Genomic DNA, 23,390 nt, shown 5'->3' with positions numbered 1-23,390 from the left:
TAATCGTACATACCATGAACTAAAAAAATTAATCTCAAAACTGAGGATTTGAGTAAAATATGAACAAAATTTTCTGGTCATTCCCGGAAATTACACATAAAATGTGGGAAAAAATTTTAAATCATGCTCGAACGGATATCCCAGACGGGGGACAGACAACGGACAGAGTGGCGCAGAATAGCAAAGATAATAATGATGGTGATGGTATGAGGGACAATTCAGAGTCCGTAGTCGGTTCTATATAAGAGTACCAGCCATATCAACCGGAGGAGACATTCTCTCTTAGTAACTAGCCCGCCGATGACCAAACATTAAGGTCGCGTTGGGTATGCGTCGCCAAGTTGTCTGATTATCGCGCCACGAAGAAGAAGAATCAGAAAATAACCGGAATAACCGGAAAGAAAGAATCTAGTGAGAAGAAAGAAAACCAGGAGAGACAATAAGAGAAGCAGGAAAAATTAACGAGAAGTGTGTGCTTTCAGAAAGAAACTACCGAGTAGAGTTGAGTGTTCGGTCAAAAGACTAGAAAAACGAAGTAGATATACGAGTGAAAGGGAATCAGAATTGTTGTATTTCGACAGTCGTTGGCAGTGCGAGCAACGAAAACGTGTTAGCTCTCCTTGAAATTCAATTGTCGGAAACAAATAGAAAGTCAAGCAGAACAGAGTGATAAGGTGAGTGTCGACATGATGAACGAAGTGTGATCACGGAAACTGTTTTTAGTACTAACAAATTATACGGTGACCTAATAAAGAATTAAAACTTTTATTGCCATAATATGATATTGTAACAATATAAATAATTATAATAAATTTACTTTAGCTAGCTATATATTTCTTCCAGATTTGTCGATGTTACGCGTAAACACATTATTTAAATTATGACGATTATTAGAGCGAGAAACGCGCTTAAATAAACCGCGCTCACGTTAACAAATTTCGACATTGCCATGCACTATATTAAGCATTTGTGTTATTATCGATTCCGATTATATATTGTTATGTAATTGATCTACTCTATTATACAAAATATTTAAAAATCCGCTCAGAATTGGAATGACAAGTAGTACTCGTTAAAAAATTAAAAAAATAATGCAAGTCGGAAAATTAATCTTGTCAAATATTAAGGAAATTATTTTCGGTTTACCAAAATTATTATAAATTACTAAAAAATCACAAACCACAAAAATTAACGTTAACGATTATTATCATTAGAATGCTCAGAGATAACAATAAGTTTAACATCATCACAAAGTAGCTATCAAGAGTAAATTAAATTATAAATTTTATTAAAATCATATTTCAAAATATATTTCAATAATGGCATCTCGGTGTATATTAAGATTAAACAACTCTTTTTTTCTTCGTTTTATATCCAATAATGTTAGCATATTAATAGCATTGAATAAGATATAAATGCCACGTGAATATTATACACGCTTTGACATGTGCGTGTATAACCTTCCTCTACATGTGAATTTCTTTTTCCTTTTATCGATTCAAGGCGAGAATGCCGATGATGCCTTTTTTCCTTCCGCCGACACTATCGTGATATATTTCCACGTGTAAAGAATCGTGTGTTTCCACGTGTAAAGAAACATCGCGTTTCATATCTTAGAATTTTCTATAGCGCGCCTTGCTGTACTTATATGCTGCCATATATTTCAAGAATGCAAACTATGTCTTTTTGTCATAGGTATGTTAATAACGCTTGTCTTGCAAATGCTTTGCCACTATTGTAATCGTTTTCGTGGAACTATCAACTATTCGATTAATCCTATATAGGATCGGTAATTAATTATGCGTAATGAAAATGTTTTATTAATTAGAAAGAATCAAACGGACATTGTTAATATTTTTCACAATCATAATTGAAAGGGAAATTATCATGATTATTATTGCATTATTACTCTGAAGAATTCTTACGATAATTATTACATTATCCATTCAGTAAAATTAGATTCGTTAGTAATTTGAACAAATTATTAGCAATTGTTTAAATCTACAAAATTTTGTTCGATTGTATTAAAGATATAGACGATTTTTCTTACGCATGTAATATGTAGTAACTTACACACACACACACACACACACACACACACACACAATTAATACATGCTATTATCTTCAAGCAGAAATTTAATACAATTTATATTCAGCGCTTCAATAGAAAAATAATTTATCCCTAAAATAAATTAATACATACACTCATATTTCTTTCATTATAAAATATAAACTTTTGCTTTTATAAAGATTTCATATAGGATGTTCTAAAATTTGCGACTCAAAATACTGTAGCAAGGCAGTTCTCAAGAAATTAAGTGAAAAAGTTATTTGTAAATTTTTATTTTAAATAATAATTTTTAGATATAATAAGAGTTTAAATATGGCCAATTTCATACAAACTATATTTAGATAGCCACATATCCATGAATCCGCGCGTGCGGTAGTATTAGTGATCATTAATGAGCGCGCACTTCAGCGCGTTCACTAATACTCACAGATGATCATTCACTAAATTGTAATTGGCCATATTTAAACCATTAGAAGCTATTGCTTAAAATAAAAATTTACAAATAACTTTTTCTACTTAATTTTTCGAAAACTTTCTTGCTATAATTCACGAATTTTGGAACACCCTGTATGAAGTGATTAATTAAACTTTGTGAAATTATCAACTTCAAAAAATAATGCACAAAAATTCAGACACTCTACAGAATTGATATACAGGTTGTTGCGAAATTCGCGAATTAAATTATTACAGCAATAAAGTTGCTTGAAAAAATTAGTTACAAAATAGTTTCCAAGCAGTAATTTTTGATATTATTAAAAATTGGCTATCTAATAATCATAAATTACGATTGACACACGGTTGTCTGTCCATGAGTTCGCGTAGTTAACGATTCGTTCACTTCACCCTTGTACAGACATTAGATAAAGGATTGTGTGCGTAACTATGCGTAATACCATGTGTTGAATATTATATTTGTTGCAAATTAGTTGATACGATTAATAAACAAACGAATAAGTAATAATTAATTAACGAATAGGACAAATCTGTGATTTATCGGAATTATATAACTATTGTACTATATTAGTAATTTGTATAAGACAATATCAATAGGATTATTAAATGAATGGAATGTATTAATAAAATTTTAATAGCTGCAATCAAGTGATATATACATAAATTGTTATTTTATTAGAATAATTCTAGTACTTGTATGTATATTTTATAACTCTATACTTTAATTATGGTTAAGGTATATAGTTCGAAATTTGTATATTTGATGTACATATAAGACTTAATTGTTTTGTTTTGCGGCTTGCCTTTTCCCAATTAAAAATCGTTCGTTAGACATACTCGACTATCTAGACAATATGGTCGAAAGTATCTAGTCTCTTTTAATAAATGGCTAGTTAATACATTTGATAAATGATTAGTTAACACTTTTTAATAAATGGCTAGTTAACACATTAAACTTTTTTTTAACTTTATATCTTGCAAATTAGAATCTATTGTGTAGTTGGGAACTTGATAGTGATTTACTCTTGGCGGATCGCTCAACGAAAATGAGTTAGGATCAGATATAATTTTGCTGAAAAAGACTCCAAAGAGAGCTAAAACGTTTAAAATAAAGAAGATATCATGCAATGGAAAGTAATTAAAGTTTTATAATTGAATCGTTGGACACCTCCGTCTGCTTTGACTCTTATTAGCCTTGAATTTATTGTTTATTTTTATTTCATAATTCCACTTGTCATTGCTTTACAGTAATATATTTTTATATTTCTATAATTTTCAAGTATGATTATTTTAATGAGTCAAAGTACGGTTATATAAACCGTAGGTTTGCTCATGGACATTTTCTATGGGTTTGCTCGACCTGTAGTGTAAAGCACAAAATTAGTCGTACGAAGACTTTGAAGTAGTGCAAGTTATATGCGTATCATAAGGCCTGTATATATATATATAAGATTTTTCATTACTTTCCAAACACCCTGTATATATATATATATATATATAGTATTTACGTAATTTTCTCGCCAGTGTCAATATAAGTAGTAATATATTTTTTCTTCTTACTTATTGTGAGAATACTTTTATATTCTCGACAATTTTTAGTAATTAATATCTTGTTAACTACATATGTATACATATTTTATTACATAGGTGGATATATTTAACTTCATTAAAAGTACTTATTTGTAAAAATTAGAGATAAAAGTAAATTTGTAAAAAAATAGAGATAAAATCAAAATGCTCAAAAGTAAATGTTTATATATAAACAATTGTTTGATTAAATTAATTAAAGAATGTTTCGAGTATTATTATAGTTATCATTATAGAGATTATCAGTCATAATAAATATTCATACTGATTAACAATTGAAATTTTTTGAAATAAAAATGAATAATGCCAAATAATAAAAACCAATATGTAATGAGATATCGTACAGCTGTTGAGGACTAAAATGAAAATTTAAACATCTAGAATATTTAATTGTTTAAGGCCCGACGTTATATTTTAATTTTAAGCGAAGCTTAAAACTCTCTCCCTTTCTGTCTATTGGCTTTAAAAAAAGAAAGAAAGATTTTTAAGCTTCGCTTAAAGTTAAAGTAACGTTGGTGCAATCGGGCTTCAATAAAAGAATTGTTTACGCAATAACATTGGTATCTTAACATAAAATATATTTTCCAATTTTTTATGAATTTTGTGGTTTAATCAAAAACTAAGAAGAATCATAGAATAGATATATAAAATTAAAAAGATGAGAATTATTTTAACGAAATAATGACACGTATGTATATCATCCGATTACAACTAATCATATTTTATTCATATTTCTTGTTGATATTGTGATACACAAATTAGTAACATAGAACAGATATAATTCTGATAAATTATAAATTTAATCTAATTCGTACGTTTGTTTATTAAAACGGCATCAATTAATTCGCTGCAAATATTACTCGATGTTACGTGGACATTACGCACACAATGTACAGTTAAATATCTAATAATAAGTAAAGTGATGTCTAATACTTGTCTGTCGAAGTGTGACCCAAGGATAGATAACCGTTTAAAAATAATCTATAATTGTACAATTTTAAACCTTTATCAAAAACTATTACTTGGAATGACAAATGCAAATGCTTTATAACTATTACTTGGAATGACAAATGCAAATGCTTTATAATTAATTCTTTTTTTTAAACATTTTTTTGCTGTTATATTTTAATTCACAAATTTCGAGACACTATATGTTTATAAATTATTAATAAATATTAACTATTAATTTTCATTATAAATTGAATTTTAGAACTTAACTTTGCTGACCATACAAAGCAAAAAATTAAAATTTCTTCGAACGTCTGAAAATGGGTACTCTACAGCAGCAATCAATCTTACAAGGTCAACATACAGGAAGGAATCAGAAGAAAGATTTAGTGCACGAATTGTTCAGTAATGCAGCAAAATCCCATCCAAATCAAATTGCAATATATTATGAAGGTAAGGAGTTGCTTCTCTCGATATAAAATATAATAAAAGTCACATCAAGAAAGTGGTCTAAAGTACGAATATAGGGAAAATTTAACTAATCAGTTGTATAATATAATGTCTAAAATGCGGGCATTGTATCGAAATAAAATCTATATATATCTAAATATTGTTGGAAACTCGATACAGATGACACCGGACAGGAATATAAGCTGTCTTTTAAAGAATTGGATAACATCACCAATCAGTTGGCACGAGCTTTACAAAAGTACGAAAAATTTGAAACCACTTCTCAATCTCTAATAGCTGTCTGCATGAAACCGTCGCATCGACTTCCAACTGTATTACTTAGTATTCTAAAGGCAGGGATGGCTTATCTACCTTTGGATGCGGAATTTCCCATGTCTAGAGTGAAACACATTCTCGAGGAAGCACAACCGTTAATAGTATTGATCGAGGAAGGAGGTAAATTTTCACATAATTGATTTTTTAATTTATACAAAATTTCATACAAATTTCATAATCATCAAAGCCGATTCTATCAAACTTATACATTCTTCGTTAAATTAAGTGTACAATGAATGTACACAATAAAAAATAAGCGTGAGATATTTAAGTAATAATTCTCAATTATAACATTGTTTTTAACACGAGGCCGTGTATACATAGATCTATTACGACTATTTTTACTAAGAAAAAGATTAACGGCATTACTTTGAAAGTGAATGATGAATAATTTTAAAATAACTTGCAGAACGCGGAAGATTTTATTATTCCTTTAGCTATAAATATACGCGAAAAAACCTTGAGTTTTTACGTTTCATTTTGATTGGATATAATTGAAGATAATAGATTTAATATTTCTTCCGTTTGTACTTATTTCTTCAATGTGAGAACAATTAAATAAAAATACGATTCCACTTTCAGCGGATTTATCTATCTATGAGGAAGCTTCAATCGTAACATATGAACAACTTCTAAAAGATGCCAGACAAGAACATGAAAATGCATTACAAATCAAGGAGGGTTCGAATCAACTTGCTATAGTTCTCTATACTTCTGGAAGTACAGGAGTTCCTAAAGGTAATACTGCATTTTGTGCAAATTATACACAATAGATAATAATACTAAAATATATAATTTAACGTATTAAATACTCGTTTTTATTCATCTTAAACTAACGCTATTCATAAATGTCATTAAAATGTCACAATCTCATACTTTCAATATTATGTACGGCGAATAAAAATAGTGTATCTGTTAATAAAAGGATATTAGCCTTAGTTAGTTTCAATCACACAAAGAAAAGTACAGCAAAAAAATAGAAAACGATTATCTATTATGTAATTTATAGTTTGAAAAAGAGCGAGAGTCTGGAAGAGCATAGTCATTTGTAATATACACAATTATCTTCTTAAAGGTGTGCTTATACCTCACGCTACTCTATTGAATCGTCTACAATGGCAATGGAGGGAATTTCCATATGCTGACGATGAAGAACGGTGTGTTTTCAAAACTTCTCTTACTTTCGTCGACAGTGTTCCTGAAATTTGGGGACCTCTTCTGCAAAGCCGTACTTTAATAATTGTGCCGAAAAACGTGACTAAAGATCCGGAAAAATTCATACCACTTTTAGAAAAACATCAGGTAAAAATTCACTTATCGTGCATAATAATATTCATATTCATATATATATTCATACTTTATTGCAATGCATAAAATTTACACATAACAAATGGCAAGACGTCAACAGAACTGCTGTTACAAGTCAGCCAATAAGGTGATTAAAATAAGGTATCACATTAGATAAAGAAACATGAGCTCGTAAAAAATAATAAAAAAAAACAAATTTATTTTTTAAATTAGTTTTATATAATGCAATTAACAGAAATTTTACATCAATAGTTTGAAAGTAAATTGAACGAATAGATCTTCGAACTCAATAAAATTTCTCTATACAAATAATTTATAATAAAATGCATAAACTCTTTTGCCATTTTTTATATAATTTATGTGTAATTTATGTAAATTAACAATATAACTTAATTTATAACAAAGAGAAATTTATGTTTTAGATACAACGTTTAGTCCTTGTGCCGTCGTTGCTGCGTTCATTGCTCATGTATTTAGATTTGCGAGTGAGTATGTAAAACTAGTATTATACTTGTAATTTATCGCTTGTACAAGATAGGTGAACCTGTAATTATTATATAAATTTCTTCAGATTTTCAATCTTGATTTTACGCAACATCGTACGAAAGGTTACAGTAGCTTTCCCTTTAGTCCCTGACCATTAAAATGAGTAGTTTGCAATATCTTATAATGATGATAATAATAATAATTCACTGTACATAACATATAATCAATGATAAGGCTGTACATAATATATAATCAATAAGACGTTCTGATGTATGGCTTTTTCCTTTAACATGCGAAAATTTTAAATAACCTTGTACTTTTAATATTTCAACATTAGTTCGAAAATGGTCGACAAGTTTATTTGTCATGTTTAAGCAAACCACAGAATATGTATGAAAAGCAATACGCCTAGACAAATAAAAATAAATGCATTCACGATTCGATGACTCCCAGATCAACGTATAGCTCTCGCAACTAAGAAATTCTACAAATCAATACAAGTTGCGCTCAAAAATTACGCAACGTAGATAACAAGCATTTGATTAAATGTTTAATTATCGAACGTTATGTTGTCGAGGTATTTATTAATATGGAGAATAGATCGTGTTACCTTAAGTAACTTAGAAAATTTTTACGGCGTTATCTTTTTAATCCATCTTTTTTCATGCAATCTTATATGAAAATGTAGCGTGAACATAATTTCTATATGTTGTTATCGCAATTCAAGGCACCTGAGACATATTTATAATTTGTACGATAAGAATGTCCACCACCTCGTAACACCTTAGATTTAATATATGATTTATCATCACTTTACATAGAATAACAACAACGTTCTCGGTCGCTTGAAACTCTGGATCTGTTCCGGGGAAACCTTGTCAGTCGCACTGGCCGATCAATTTTTTGCCATGTTTGACAATAAGGATAAGATATTAGCTAATTTCTACGGTAGTACGGAAGTTATGGGCGACGTTACGTATTATCTGTTAAATAAACGGGCACAATTACAAGGAATGGAGAAAGTGCCAATCGGTATGAATAATTCTCAATTGCAAATATATTATGATTTACTAACTAAGAAAATTCCCGCCTAATAAAATAACAAAGTTTAATAAAATAATAAAATATACAGTGTTGTAAAAAATAAAATAATAAAATTGTTGCTAAAATACAATAAAGCATTTAATTAGTTTCTAAGCTAACAATAATTATAAAAATATGTTTCAATGAACTATTATTACTAATATAAATATATTAATAAATAATAATAAACAACATTTACATGATTTGCTGTGTCTTTTATTATAGGGAAACCGATTGACAACTGCATAATTTATCTCGTAAACAAAGATATGCGACTAGTTCCTCAGGGAGAAGTCGGAGAGTTGATAGTGGCTGGAAGAAACCTTGCCGCGGGTTATATACGCGAACGAGATACACATAAATTTTTGGACAATCCTTACGCCATCGATCCAGGTGAGAAAATAAAGTAATGTAAAAGGAAGATCGAATGTCGTGTCTTTCGAACTTGAAGAATTTACTGTAAATTGTCTCTTTCATAATATCGATTGTTCTCACGAGCAGAAACACAATAATCAAAGCGTCGTGATTTTCTTATAGTTTGGAATAACAATTTCGATATGCATGTACGTGTAATATAAAAATATGCTGATTTGTTTGTAGAATATTCAAGAATTTTTCGTACGGGCGATTACGCTAAAATTGTCAAAGAGTCGATAATTTATGAAGGACGAGTGGATTCGCAGATCAAAATTAGAGGTCACCGTGTCGATCTCACGGAAGTCGAAAAAGTGGTCGCTAAAATACCTAATATCGATAAAGTCGTGGTTCTTTGTCACAAACCTGGTGAACTATCACAGGTAAATATTTCAATATACAATATATAATATGTGCACAAAAGGAAATGCACTTGTGATAAAATTCATAAACAATAATTCTTTCAAAATTTTCCCTAAACATCTAAATATCTTAGAGCATATCTAAATAAGTATATTATACACGTGTTTCTAATCGCTTTAGATACAAAATTAATCTTCAATAATTTAGTAGCACGTAATCTTGTGTTATAAAAAGAATCGACGATATAATTTATCAATTGAAATAAATTCATAAATTGAATATTTAATTTATTTTAATAAACAAACTACATCATTATACAGTTTCATGACTTTTAAAAATATTTCTTTGTTGGCAACTTATCCACATATTCTATAAGCATCGTCTAAAAATCATCTCTAAATACAAAAAATATTAACATTAAATATTAAAAATGTTAAATTGATTTTCTAATGTTAAGTTAATTTGCATATATAAATTTTATATTTTAAATGTTTAGGCATTAGTAGCCTTCGTTACCATTATGGATGGGACAAATCTATCCAGCTCAGAAATCGAAGATTTTCTTCAAAGGACGCTTCCGCCTTATATGTTACCACAAATTTTTATTGTTGATCACATACCTCTTCTAACCAACGGAAAAATAGATCGACAGACATTGTTGAAGAAATATGAATCATCTTACTCTAATAATGGTATGTCGAACTAATTACTTTATATCATTTTATTAAGTAAAATATCATATACGTCGTGATATCTCTTTAAGCTATTAAGTAAGATGAAATATTAATTATTTCATTATAGTCACATTTTAATTGCAAATAACTGTTTTATCTTTTAAAAATAGATGTTTGCAAGTTACAATGAGAAACGTATTATGACTCTATCAAGCAAACCGGTTTATGAATATTTATCTTCCTTTCAATTTTAACATGAATCGCTCCATATATCTGATTGTGAGATTAGAATAACCTTTCTAATCTTTTCTAGGAAATAAGTTAATTAAGTAACAAATGTAAAAAAATCAAAAAGAGTTTTTTTTTCATTCTTTCATGTTTTATTTCTTATTAGTTATTCTCTGAGTAACTAATTCTGCGTATTATATTTGCAACAATTATGATTGCATAAAATTAAAAAATATTCTTTGTTAAGAAGAAATAAGAAAAAATTTTAATAACAATTTTTAATTTATAATCTCTGCTTTTTCATAAATAAATAATCCAAATATACAAAATAAATTAGTTATTATCCAATTTCTTTTAATTATACAAAAAAAAATAATTTATTTTTTTTTTTTAAATCAAAAGATTTATGTTTTACTAGCTAAGCTCAAATATTTTATTCTAGAAGACGACTTTTCTACGAATTGCAATTATAGCGGCGTTCCAAGTCAAGATCTTGCAAAAGCCCACATCCTCTTTCCGACTATCGCATCTGTAATCGGACATAGTGGTCGCGCGCTAGTAACATTACACTCGAATTTTTACGAGCTTGGTGGAAATTCCTTGAATTCCATTTATACCGTGACCAAGTTAAGAGATCAAGGTTATCAAATCGGTATTACGGATTTTATTACAGCGAAAAATTTAGCCGATGTATTAAACCGGATGAAGCTCATGTCATCCGATGAAGAACCTCTGAAAGAAGCCATTGATCAGAACCCATATGTCTTTGAATCATTAAGTGATTGCCATAAGGAAGACGCGATCGAGTAAGTGTTATACAAAATTCAATTTTAAATTCGTAACAATCATATACGTATACTTGAAACAATTAGGGGACATTAATTTAAATTTGCAGAATAATCACAGAAAGCTTTTATTCAAAAGCCGATTTGGAACAGTGGTTAATACCGGACATAACAAGAGGTGATTATCGGGAACTAATGGAAATTATGTGGGAATTTTATGTAGAAAAAGACCTTAGTTTCGTGATAAAGTCGGCGCAGAGTGACAAGATAATCGGAGTTGCTCTCAACTTTGATCTTTGGGATGAACCTGCAGTGGTATTGAAATCTAAATTAATGATCATTTTTGATTTCCTCGAATATGTGGAAGGACCGATTAGAGACTGCAAATTACCAAAGAATAAAGGTCAGATAATTCACATTTCCATGATGGGGACAAACAGTGATTTGAGTTCCGCGGAGAACGTACTTGTAATGAAACACATGGAAGAATACTGTTTGCAACTCGCCAAACAAAAAGAGTACATCGGAATTTTTACCACAAACACTAGTCCGCTCACACAGGTAAAAGATGAACATAATCCTTTGATAGCTTAATAACGCTAATAACAAAGAAAGTATTTATTATAATACATAATTTTGCGAAATTCATGATTTGTATTTTTTTATGTAAACTTCAGCAACTTGGTACGGACGTACTCGGTTATGAAACAATGCAGATATATCAAGTGAATAAATACGAGACTCCCGATAGATATAAACCTTTCGGTAAAGCTCCTGACAGCCAAGTAGTAATTTGCGCATTGAAGATGATCAACTAAAACTATTTTAATAAATAGTAAATAGTGTAAAAAGATAGTATTACTTATTAAGGCTAGGTTGTTCCATCTTTCGATAAAGTTCAGCTCACTATCTTAATCTCTTACTTTCTTATGCTCTTACTCTTTTACACACTATTTTGTTTATGTAGTAAGTAAATTACCATATAGTTTATCCGAAGATGACACAATGGACCTTAAATAGTGTAAACATAAACTACTATCTTTCATCGATGTGACCATTAGTAGTACATTAATTTCAAAACATTTTCATATCGCATTGTTATTTGCTATAAATATCAATGATAAACATATCAAAATAATCACGCGAAATTGATCGATCATTTATAGTCATTTATATACACTGTTTGTCAAATATAACTATTGTTTTTCGTTATTGTTCCTCACATTGTTTTTCATAGATTAGAAAATCTTTGAAATTATTTACTTTAGTGTAAGAATCTATTTTATTATTTATTGATATTTGTATATAAAAATGCGATATAATTTTCAGAAAATTTTAATTATAGAAAATTTTTCAAAATTAATATTGCATGTTATAATATTTGACTAATAAAAACGTATAAATTTCAATGTGTATGTAAAGGTATTTTAATTAAAACATGATAAAAGTATTCATTGCAAATATTACAATGAATACTTTTACTAAGCTATAAATTTATTATAAAAATTTGTTGTGATCTATTTTTAAAATGTTAGTAGTATGTTGTTATTATTATTTTATTGCGATAATTATCTTTTCAAGTAAAAAGTATTAATCGAAAAGTATCTTAAGTATAAAGTATTATAAAAAAAACAACAATTTTATAATAAATTGTAGGTTATTTCTCAATATAATGTTGTTAAATTATTTAAGTTGTAGACTCATTCTTTGACATATCATAGTAATGTAAAACAGGAGTATAGTAATTATTTATGTTACTTCACATAAATAAAGTACAATAAATTTGTAATAGAATAAGACTTTAACGATTGTTAAATAAAAACAGTGATATAACATTAAATTAATGCATATTTTTTAATAAATATAATATTTTACAAATCGAATATAAGTAAATTGACTATAAGAGCCTCCATGGTTGTTAATGCGTACATAATATATTTATAAAACGATAAGATGCATATAAATGTGATAAGATATATTTGACTTTCGCACTTAAAAGAACTCAAATCCAGAGTCAAAATGTTTGCAGAATTAATTTTGTTGATAACTATTCCAATTACGAATTATGTTTTATCGCCTTATCAATTTTAAATTATATATTTTATCTTACATATAAAATATATATATATATATATTAACAAGATAAATAATGTCGATATGAGCCAATACAGGATGTTCGAGTGTAAATTACAACACCTCCGCCTGGTGGCTCGCCCGGGGGCTCGATAGTCTGGACGCACCCTAACGTAGTGTATAAAATCGATTGTAAGGATTGTGACGTGTCATCGGCCAAACAGGCAGATGTTTAAAAACATCTCTGAACTCATAAAAATCATAGATATCAATAGGAACACGATTCAGTCTTCACAGAGCGTAGAATTGAATTATTCCATGATTTTGATTGGGACAGTGTTAAAATATTAGATGAAGAAAAATTTTAAATAAAAGATTGTTATCGGAGATGATTTACGTAAAGAAACAGAAACGAGGTTTGAATTTACAAAATAATACGTTATCGTTAGACCCGTTATATGCTAATTTATTTACAGGAAAGTAATGTTTTTTTCTGGTTGTTTTGTTTTTTGGTATTTTGTGCGATTAGTTTTGTAACTCATTGCGTGTCTATTGCTCGAACCATCAACACCTCTGTGAGAAGTCTCGTTCTTTTAATAAGTTTAAATTCAAAAAACAATGAAAGAACAAGGGCAGTAGGAGTCAAGCGCGGGAGATGTTGCGCAAATAACACGGCTATCGTAGCGTGAAACTTCTTTATTTTACTAAAGCGCTTACATGTTTCGGCTCATTTTTGAGCCTTCTTCAGAGATAACTAATATAATACATTCACATACATAGAATATAACAATTATTAACTAGTCAAATAAAGAAGTTTCACACTACGATAGCCGTGTTATTTGCGCAACATCTCCCGCGCTTGACTCCTACTGCCCTTGTTCTTTCATTGTTTTTTGATTTATAAGGAGTCTTAGTTAGGTTGATTTATTATACGTTAAGTTTAAATTCGTTATGTAAGTTTAAATTAATTTGTTAAAAAATGTTTTTTAAAAATGTTGATATTGACCAATTTTCTTATATTATATATTTATTTTAAATAGTAATATCTGGCACTTTAATAACAATATGGTTACTCATGGTTTGCATAACTTGTTTGATTTCATGTAAATGACATTATTTTTCATAAAATCGTGATTCTCCGATAGAATAAAAAATGATAGTAATTCTTATGTAGCAAATCGGACAATTTGATGACCAAGTTTCGACAAGTATTGGATATCTAATAGTTTTGACCATTAACTCATATATTAGAGTATTCTCTCTTTAATGCTCTCTTTAATTCTCTCTTTAATTTTTTTCGAATAATTTGATTTTGCGTTATTAATCGTACTGATGAAGATCCCAACTAAGGGTTGAAACGTATACGTGTATTTATTTGCTCAATAAATGATATCGTAATTTACACTCGAACATTTTGTGTTGGCACATATCGGCATTACTTATCTTGTTAGAATAATATAGGAAAATTTATAGGCAAATGAGAGTTCGGTGCGGTATTTACTTAGTGCACGAACATTGATTACATGTATAAATTATATTTGACTTGCTTTGCAATCGAACGTTTCGACCAACACTTGGGGTCATCATCAGCGAGATCAACGAAGAAAGAAAGAGTTTCCACCCTCCTGTGTATCAAACAAGCCTATACATATATATATATATATATAGTATTTCGAAACAATCGAGAGAAACATTTCTTATCGATAATATTTAAAAATTTATTTTAGGAAAGATCGATAACGAGATGGGCAATCTTTTAAAAGTGGGGACTCCCGCGTAATCAATTCAGAGATAAATAAGGAATCGTCATGGAAGCATAGAGTCAAATTCATCAGACAGACGTATTAATAAATTCCTCAACTTATAATTTTAATTATTAAACTTAGTATAATTTCACTCTATAAGACTACATCTAACAATACAAATCCTCATCGTCCGCAACGTACTAATAACGATTTAATCCTAAAAATTAATTAATTAAACTTTGAACAATTATGAACTAAACATTTAACTCTTCGCTGTGTCCCTGGGTACGATCAACTCGGTTTTTTCCAAGGTTGGTATTTCTATAACTTTAAAGGTTGACTCTTGTGACGTGTCCGAGAAAAATCATTGAAATTTGTTTTATCTGTGATGCAAAGCACACAGATTTTATTCATACAAAAACTTTGAAATTATGAGAGTTTAAAAATATTGTGGGTATCACATAGTCAAGTATGTTTGACTATACATTTTTTTTACTTATTATAAAAATATTTACATACCTATATATTCTTTGTTATATGAATGAATGTATGTACTTATATAACTCCATTAATTGAAATATTTATTGTAACGATAAATAAAGATAAAACCAATATAATTAAAATATGGAATATCGAGCATTATTATAGTTATTAGGGAGTTTTTGCAATAACATGGATCCAGATACGGTAAACGCTAAAGTCACGTTATCCTTTTCTTAATTAGTCGTTAAGAAGAAGATAACCTTAGCGTTCACCGTATTTGGATAAACGGTATTGCCTATTATTCCCTATTATTATAATCATTATCAGATACAATTATCCTTAATGATCGACAGTTTATAAAAATAAAAATAAATAATGCAAAAGATAAAAATCAATATGTTCTTTACGTTAATACTAAAAATCAATGTATATAATATATAATGACGTATTTTCGATAAATTTATCTTGTTCATTGTTCGTTTTACTAACAGCATCAATAGTAAATATTAACAATAAATATTATGTGTGATATTACGCAAACGTTACATACACGATCTCTTGTCTAATGCTTGTGAGCGATCACTAACACTATTCAGAAGAACAAATAGTAAATACTATAATTATAGTTTATTTTCTTGAGAACTTTTGGTTGTAATATTTTGATAAAAAAAATTTTGAATATTATAATTATTTTAAAGTATTAATAAACAATTAAATGTATCATAAATTGTTAATGAAAATTTAAATATTAATTTTTATTGTAAATTAAATTTTAGATTTTTGTTAACCATACGAAGCAAGAAATTATAATTTCTTTGAACGTTTGAAAATGAGTACTTTGCAGCAACAATCGATTTTACAAGGTCAACAAACAGGAAGGAGTCAAAAGAAAAATTTATTGCATGAATTGTTCAGTAGTGTAGTAAAATCTCATTCGAATCAAATTGCAATATTTTACGAATTGCTTCTCGATATAAAATATAAAAGAAATTACTTCATGAAACTGGTACAAAGTGTTTTTTGGTAATTTAATTAATCAGTTGTATTAAATTTTAATAATGCCAATAATGCGGGCATTGTATCGAAAGGAAATTTATATATAGGTATCTAAATATTATTGAAAACTCGATACAGATGACACCAGACAAAAATACGAGCTGTCTTTTAAAGAATTGGATAATATCACCAATCAGTTAGCACGAGCTTTACAAAAGTATGAAAAATTTGGAACCATTTCTCAGTCTCTAACAGCTGTCTGCATGAAACCGTCGCATCACCTTCTAACTGTGTTACTTAGTATACTGAAGGCAGGGATGGCTTATTTACCTTTAGATGCGGAATTTCCGATGTCTAGAGTCAAACACATTCTCGAGGAAGCACAACCATTATTAGTATTGACCGAGGAAGGAGGTAAATTTCCGTTTCTAAAACAGAATGCAAATGTTTCAAAATAAATATCATCAAAAATTTAAGATTACTTTTATATAATTATTTTTATATTGTTCAGTGTCTAAATTGCATTTTATGTAATTTTTATCCTATTTTTGTAACTATTATACAATTTATCTCTTATTTTTAATTCGAGCTTTATTCTTTAACTAATTTTTCAGTGTTAAATAAATCTAAAATATACAAAAAAATCAATTAAATAAAGTGCGGCAATGTTTTATAACTAATCTTCGTTAACATCAAATTTTAAAAACATTTTAATTATAAATTATTAATTTTAAAGCATATAAAATTAAACCTACTTCAAACTGTAAATACGATTTACTAAAATCTCATACAAAATTTCATAACATCATTTAAAGATATTTAAGTATTATAGTAATAAATTACCGGAATTACCAATCAAAGTTGATATCGGACTATGCATTTATCGTTAAATTGAGTATATAATATCTACATAATAAAAAATTCAATAATTCGATAAGCATAAGATATCTACGTATAGTTCCTTCTTGCTACAATTATGTGCTTTTTCGCACAAGATCATGAATGTATTAAAGATTTTTAATAAATATTTTAATAAATATCTGTTTTAATAGTGCCAACTGGATATTTATTAAATGTAAACATATATTTATTTAGTATAAAAACAAGAACCGTTAATTTAACTATCATTGATTTAACTATCATTTTTATTGAGTAAATATTTATTTAACGAAAATAAATGTGTTAAGTCAGTATTACTAAAAAAAATATGAATGAAGATTTAATAAATGTTTTCTCAGTGCATAAATATACGTGAAAGAATCTTTTCACGCTTTATCTTAATTGATGGATATAATAGAATTAAAATTTCTTTCGATTTTAATTATTTCTTCAATATGAATAATTAAATATAAATACAATTCTATTTACAGTAGATTCATCAATTTATGAGGGAGCTTTGGTCGTGACGTATGAACAATTTTTGAAAGAAGCCAGACAAGAACAAGAACATGCATTATAAATCAAAGAGGATTCGAATCAACTTGCAATCGTTCTTTATACTTCCGGAAGTTCAGGAGTTCCCAAAGGTATCTTTTTACTGCGATCGAGAACTGTATTTTGTGCTAATATATATATTACATATATATATAAAATACAATAGACAAAACGCAAAAATGTACACGATTTAACACGTAGTGTATACATTTTTATTCATCATAAGCTGCTATTCGTGAATATCTTTGAAATGTCATACTCTCTATTTTCAATGTTAAGTACGGCGAATAAAAACCGTGTTTCTGATGTAAAATGATATTAATCTTAATTTCAATTACACATAGAAAAATACAGAAATAGAAAATGATTACCTATTATGTAATTTATTGTTTGAAAGAGAACGAGAGTCTAGAAAAGCATAGTCATTTGTAATATACACATTTATGTTCTTAAAGGAGTGCTTATACCACACACTACTATATTGAATCGTCTACAATGGCAATGGAGGAAATTTCCATATGCTGATAATGAAGAACGGTGTATTTTCAAAACTTCCCTTACTTTCGGTGACAGTATTGCCGAAACTTGGGGGCTCCTTTTACAAAGCCGAACCCTAGTAATTGTGCCAAAAAGTGTGACTAAAAATCCGGAAAAGTTTATACCACTTTTAGAAAAACATCAGGTAAAAACTTAATTAACTTATCGCGTATAATTATAACAATATAAGAAAATTTTAGAAATGTAAGAAACTATAGTAAATTACAACAGACATCGTTTAGAACAGATTATTATAAAAACAAATAATCATATAGCGATTTTAATCGTAGGATTTCATCAACCGAGTTAGATTAATGATGTCACATGCTCTACTATTGGTTGATGTTACATGCTTTATATGTGTTAAATCTATGTTTCAGATACAACGTTTAGTCCTTGTACCATCATTGCTGCGTTCGTTGCTCATGTATTTAGATTTGCAAGTGAGTGTACAAAATTATATTCCACGTGTAATTTACAGTATAAACTTACTATAAAAAAAGATAAAAGAACCTCTATAAGAATACGTTCCTCAAAAAGAGCTGTTGTATCTATAGATCAATTAAATTCAAAATTTTTTAACTTATTATATTAAGTTAAAAAATTTTGAATTTAATTGATACCATGAACGGTCGTCCAGCGTTGTCCGGTGTTGTCCGACAGTCGTTCGGTATCGTTTGATGCACTTTTATTATACAATCTGAGTGCAAGCTATCAATTAGCACACAGAATTTGATCAGTTCAGCCCTTATTAAGATAATCCAATAATCGTGTTATTAAAAAATTCGATGGCTTGCGTAAAGATAGATACATGTCTAAAACAGTGATTATGATTGTTGATTTTCTCAAATATCTAGAGGAGCCGATCAAAAAGTACCAATTATTAAAGGATAAAGGCCGTATTCTTTACACTACCATGATGGGAACAAATAGCGATTTGAATCCCGCGGAGAACGTACTTGCAATAAAGTATATGGAAGAATACTGTTTACAGTTCGCCAAATAAAAAGGGTACGCTGGAATTTTCGCTATAAACACTAGTTCGCTCACACAGGTAAACAATGAACTTTTAAGTCTTAGATAATGAATGTATCTAATAATACAGAAACTATTTATTATAAGAATACACAATTTTGCAAAATTCATGACCTGTATTTTTTTTACTTAAACTTTAGCAACTTAGTATAGACGTACTCGGTTATGAATCACTGCAGGTGTATCAGATAAACAAATACGAAACAACTTATGGAAATAAACCTTTCGGCAAAGCTCCTGATAGCCAAGTGATAATTTGTGCACTGAAAATGTTTAACTAAAATAATTTTAATAAATAGTGACTGACACAGATACAGTACTGATATAGATACTGATACAGATTGATTGATATTCATATTAATTAACATAATTATATAAGATTTAAAATGGATTATCGATTATCAATATTTATAATATCGTACAATTATTATTAGTATTCTTCGATTAATAGATTTTAGCTTTACTTCTTACATTCGTTACGCACAAACTCAGCTCATAAGTATCTTAAATATTTTGTATTACGATAAACTATTATTAGTTTGTAATAACTTTTTATTACACGAAATCCGCGCAATGTACACAATGTTTTTAATAAAAGATTGATGCTTTGCGGCTTTTTGTTACTTTCGAATCATTTAATTCTGTCATTTACGTCTTATTTACCTCTTACTTTCATTTTTGCACTAAGAATTCATTTTTACGTAAAAATGAAAATAAGAGGTACAACCTCCAATGACTTTGATCTTGACAAATGTTATCCAGGACATGATCCTGAAAAACATTCAAGAGGTTTTAGCTGTCGATCGGACATCTTGCGTAATACTAATACCGACGGTAACTTTCAAGCCTTATAACTTGAAAAGTACTTAATGAAAAATAACTTTATATTGTTTTGAAAAGCTCTTGACACCAGCTATTAAATTCTGGCATCAAAAGTTATAGGGTGTTCCATTTAAAAAAATCAATTTGACTTTGTCCTGACCTTAACGATGCTACCTAAGATCAAATCAATGATACCTTCTTATATCCCTCTTCGAACCATACAACTTTTGTTTGAAACATTTTTCCGTATCTACCATAGTTTTCGAGAAATCTTAATGCATTATTTAAAATGGGACACCCTGTATATATACACACTTCCACTATGTATAGACTGTCAAATAAATGAGTGGAAGAGAGAGAGAGAGAGAGAGAGAGAGAGAGAGAGAGAGAGAGAGGCAATTTAGACATAACCTCAATTTCTATCGTGATTTGACAGCAGTCGATATATCATATACTAATAATTTGCTCTAATAGATTAGTAATATTTAATAATAGAAACGTAGAATACCAAAGAGTGAATTTTTGCATATAACATAGTGTGGAAAATAACAAACACCTTAATGCATCATTATTATTGATAATTATTTATCCACTTTAGTTTCTTATTAGTTACTTATTTTTGAAAGGCTCGAAAATGGCACCATTAACAGATTTACTTTCTTGCAGTGTAATAGGTATAGCAGTTTTATAGAAAGTTAAAATATAATATATACATACTAGATATTGTACATAATCAAGAATAAAAATTACAGAGAAAGACTGTAATGGAGATGTCTTGTGGACATGGTCGTATCCAGCTGTTACAGAATCTCAAAAGACTGTAGTCACAAGAAAATGCAATTTGAAATTGGAGCATACATCTCCTCACGTATTTGTATGTGCAAGACATGGACACGATTGGTTCTACATACATTGCAGCGAGGTATTCGACTCTGACAAACTACCGAAAGTAAATATCTTAAACTTATTTTATTAAAGAGATATTTTTTTATATGTTCTGTACAAATATTAAATATTGACTCTCATAATTGTCTCAGGTAAAACAGTTTGCATTGGTTCTTTTTGCAAAGGACTTTAATCCACAAAAGTATGAAGTACTCTCAAGGGTTCTTAGCAAGATGTATTGCAAAACTGGAAAGCCTACGGAAATTTTACAGTTATACTTATCTGTATTCACAAAGGGATCGTGTTCGACGCAAGAGAACGGAACGTTTGTCTCTGATGATTTCAATTCTCATCGTTTTGCAGCTAGTACCAACGTTAAAGAGCTGATTAAAACATTTGAATTAGAAACAATTTTGATATATACCGCCCTCTTATTAAAAAAGAAGATTATTGTATATCATCACAGCCTGGAGCAACTTCTTAAGTGGATAAGAACATTTCCTGCGTTGATGAAACACAGGAAAGTTACTGACAATCTTTTTCCCTGGATTGATTTGGTGAACGATGAGTTAATTGAATTGAAGGCATGTATTCTATTAAAGAATATATTATTTTTAATAGTAAAAAAATGTGATAAATAAGATGTAATTGTTTTACTCAAAATGAACTGCAGGAGCAAAACATTATTGGTATTATTATTACTACTGTTATGTCTTAATTGTATTGCTACATAATTATTATCATTGTTATAGAAATATTCGCACTATGTGGCAGGTTGCAGTAATAGTTCAATATCGTCAAGGATAGACCTGTACGATCTACTTGTAAATATTCCTGCTAGAGAAATTACTGTAGCACCGCACGCCAAAGGTAAGAAGGAAAAAAAATCTATTTCGTTCATTTTCATAGCCATGAGATATTTCCATTGCAATCTTATGATGTATCATAAAATTGCAATGGAAACGTCTCAAGGATATGAAAATGTATATTTTCTAATCTATAATTTTATTCTTTATTCATTTTTTTTCCAGAAAGTCTTACAATGACGAAAACCCACAAAGAAATAGCCTTGTTCATGGTTCAACTATGTGAAAATCAAAACTATACGGAAGCACAGGTTATATCCGAAATAAGTGACAAAACGCAAGATCTTCTAAATCAATTAACTTCGTTAGCGACAGTGCAAACTCCAGATGGCAAAAGAATGATATCCGTCGAGATATTTAAAGAGAAAAACTTGGCGCCGGCTGTAGAAAGTTTTCTTATTAATTTAGCCATTGCCGAAAACCTTTTTGTGTTATAATAATTTGATAAATCAAAGTCTTTAAACATGTTGAACGCAGAGAATAAAGTGAGAATAAAGGATAAAATGTATCTATTTCTGTCTCATGTATTAAGATATAAGCATTCGTTGCTTCTTATTTTTGTTCGATGATCTTTAATTTTCGATATTATATTGTTAAATATGTTTATAAAAAATATTTATATAAGTAAAATTATACAATAAAATCTATATATACACAACACTCTTATTTGTACAAAAAGCCTATTTTCTGTATATATAATCATATAAAAGATATGACTTTCGCCAATATGTATCAATAATGACTAAATCTTGGTTTAATTTACTCTTTATCTGTGTCTAATTAGAACTAGAAAATAAAAAGTAAGCTAAACCGAAATTGAAATTAATCTATATTGGTAGAAATGATATTATTTAATATATATGACAGCTTCAGGAAAAAAATTAAATCAGACAGACGCATTTAAAATATTAAATTTAGCACGTTACGATTAAACGGCTATACCTATTTCTCAACCAATGTATATTAACTTTAATTTTAGCTTAATTTATTTATCCTTTTCTAAGAATTATTCAAGTGCGATCGCGTCGGTCCGCCATTATGCGCATCAACCGATTCACTATTCGTGATTTATATTAGGCTAGATCCACAACCTTGCTTTAAGAAGCATTAAGTCACAAGTAGAAAGAGATTAAGTAACAATAATTTCTGTCTTTAAACTGTTTTTGCGTAGTCTTTAGGCTTTAACCGTTAAACTTAAGCGAATTGAGCAAAACCCAATTCTTACGGCCTAAAAGCATAAGTTCTGTGGCCGATATATCGTCACTTGCAACTTAAAGCTTACGGCTTACGGCCTCTTAAAGCAAGATTGTGGACCTAGTCTTATGC

At 28.9% G+C, this 23,390-nt stretch overlaps 2 protein-coding genes across 3 annotated transcripts; both read left to right on the top strand.

Moving 5' to 3' along the window:
- Positions 1-256: 256 nt before the first annotated feature.
- Positions 257-12,318, top strand: e (nonribosomal peptide synthetase ebony). 2 transcript variants are annotated; one of them, XM_018445780.1, is made up of 14 exons: positions 394-411; positions 483-674; positions 5,324-5,514; positions 5,692-5,967; positions 6,430-6,585; positions 6,923-7,149; positions 7,578-7,640; positions 8,463-8,673; positions 8,950-9,117; positions 9,325-9,521; positions 9,998-10,193; positions 10,846-11,209; positions 11,299-11,749; positions 11,866-12,318. In XM_018445780.1, exons 3-14 carry the CDS (start codon positions 5,382-5,384, stop codon positions 12,004-12,006), a joined length of 2,583 nt encoding a protein of 860 aa, XP_018301282.1. In that variant the 5' UTR covers positions 394-411; positions 483-674; positions 5,324-5,381; the 3' UTR covers positions 12,007-12,318. The 2 variants fall into 2 exon arrangements, with proteins under 2 accessions (XP_018301283.1, XP_018301282.1); XM_018445781.1 differs by having other exon boundaries at positions 257-674; positions 10,849-11,209.
- An 8,434-nt stretch (positions 12,319-20,752) lies between these two features.
- Positions 20,753-22,538, top strand: LOC108721316 (putative protein FAM45B). The gene is made up of 5 exons (XM_018445803.1): positions 20,753-20,987; positions 21,066-21,262; positions 21,351-21,782; positions 21,951-22,068; positions 22,230-22,538. Exons 1-5 carry the CDS (start codon positions 20,948-20,950, stop codon positions 22,499-22,501), a joined length of 1,059 nt encoding a protein of 352 aa, XP_018301305.1. The 5' UTR covers positions 20,753-20,947; the 3' UTR covers positions 22,502-22,538.
- The last annotated feature ends 852 nt before the right edge of the window (positions 22,539-23,390 follow it).

The sequence above is a fragment of the Mycetomoellerius zeteki genome, unplaced genomic scaffold (assembly GCF_001594055.1).
Source record: "Mycetomoellerius zeteki isolate Tzet28-1 unplaced genomic scaffold, Tzet1.0 scaffold167, whole genome shotgun sequence".
Taxonomy (NCBI): Eukaryota; Metazoa; Arthropoda; class Insecta; order Hymenoptera; family Formicidae; genus Mycetomoellerius; species Mycetomoellerius zeteki.
Note: the sequence above shows the minus strand (reverse complement) of the source record. Positions and strands in the feature narration are given on the sequence as shown.

What these genes read in the sequence shown, in the direction of transcription:
- e (XM_018445780.1), top strand. Translation starts at nt 5,382, where the DNA reads ATGGGTACTCTACAGCAGCAATCAATCTTACAAGGTCAACATACAGGA. An exon ending in TCATGTATTTAGATTTGCGA is followed by an intron (nt 7,641 to 8,462) that starts GTGAGTATGTAA and finishes CACTTTACATAG; the next exon opens with AATAACAACAACGTTCTCGG. An exon ending in CATAAGGAAGACGCGATCGA is followed by an intron (nt 11,210 to 11,298) that starts GTAAGTGTTATA and finishes TTAAATTTGCAG; the next exon opens with AATAATCACAGAAAGCTTTT.
- LOC108721316 (XM_018445803.1), top strand. Translation starts at nt 20,948, where the DNA reads ATGGCACCATTAACAGATTTACTTTCTTGCAGTGTAATAG. An exon ending in ACTTTCTTGCAGTGTAATAG is followed by an intron (nt 20,988 to 21,065) that starts GTATAGCAGTTT and finishes TAAAAATTACAG; the next exon opens with AGAAAGACTGTAATGGAGAT. An exon ending in ATGAGTTAATTGAATTGAAG is followed by an intron (nt 21,783 to 21,950) that starts GCATGTATTCTA and finishes TCATTGTTATAG; the next exon opens with AAATATTCGCACTATGTGGC.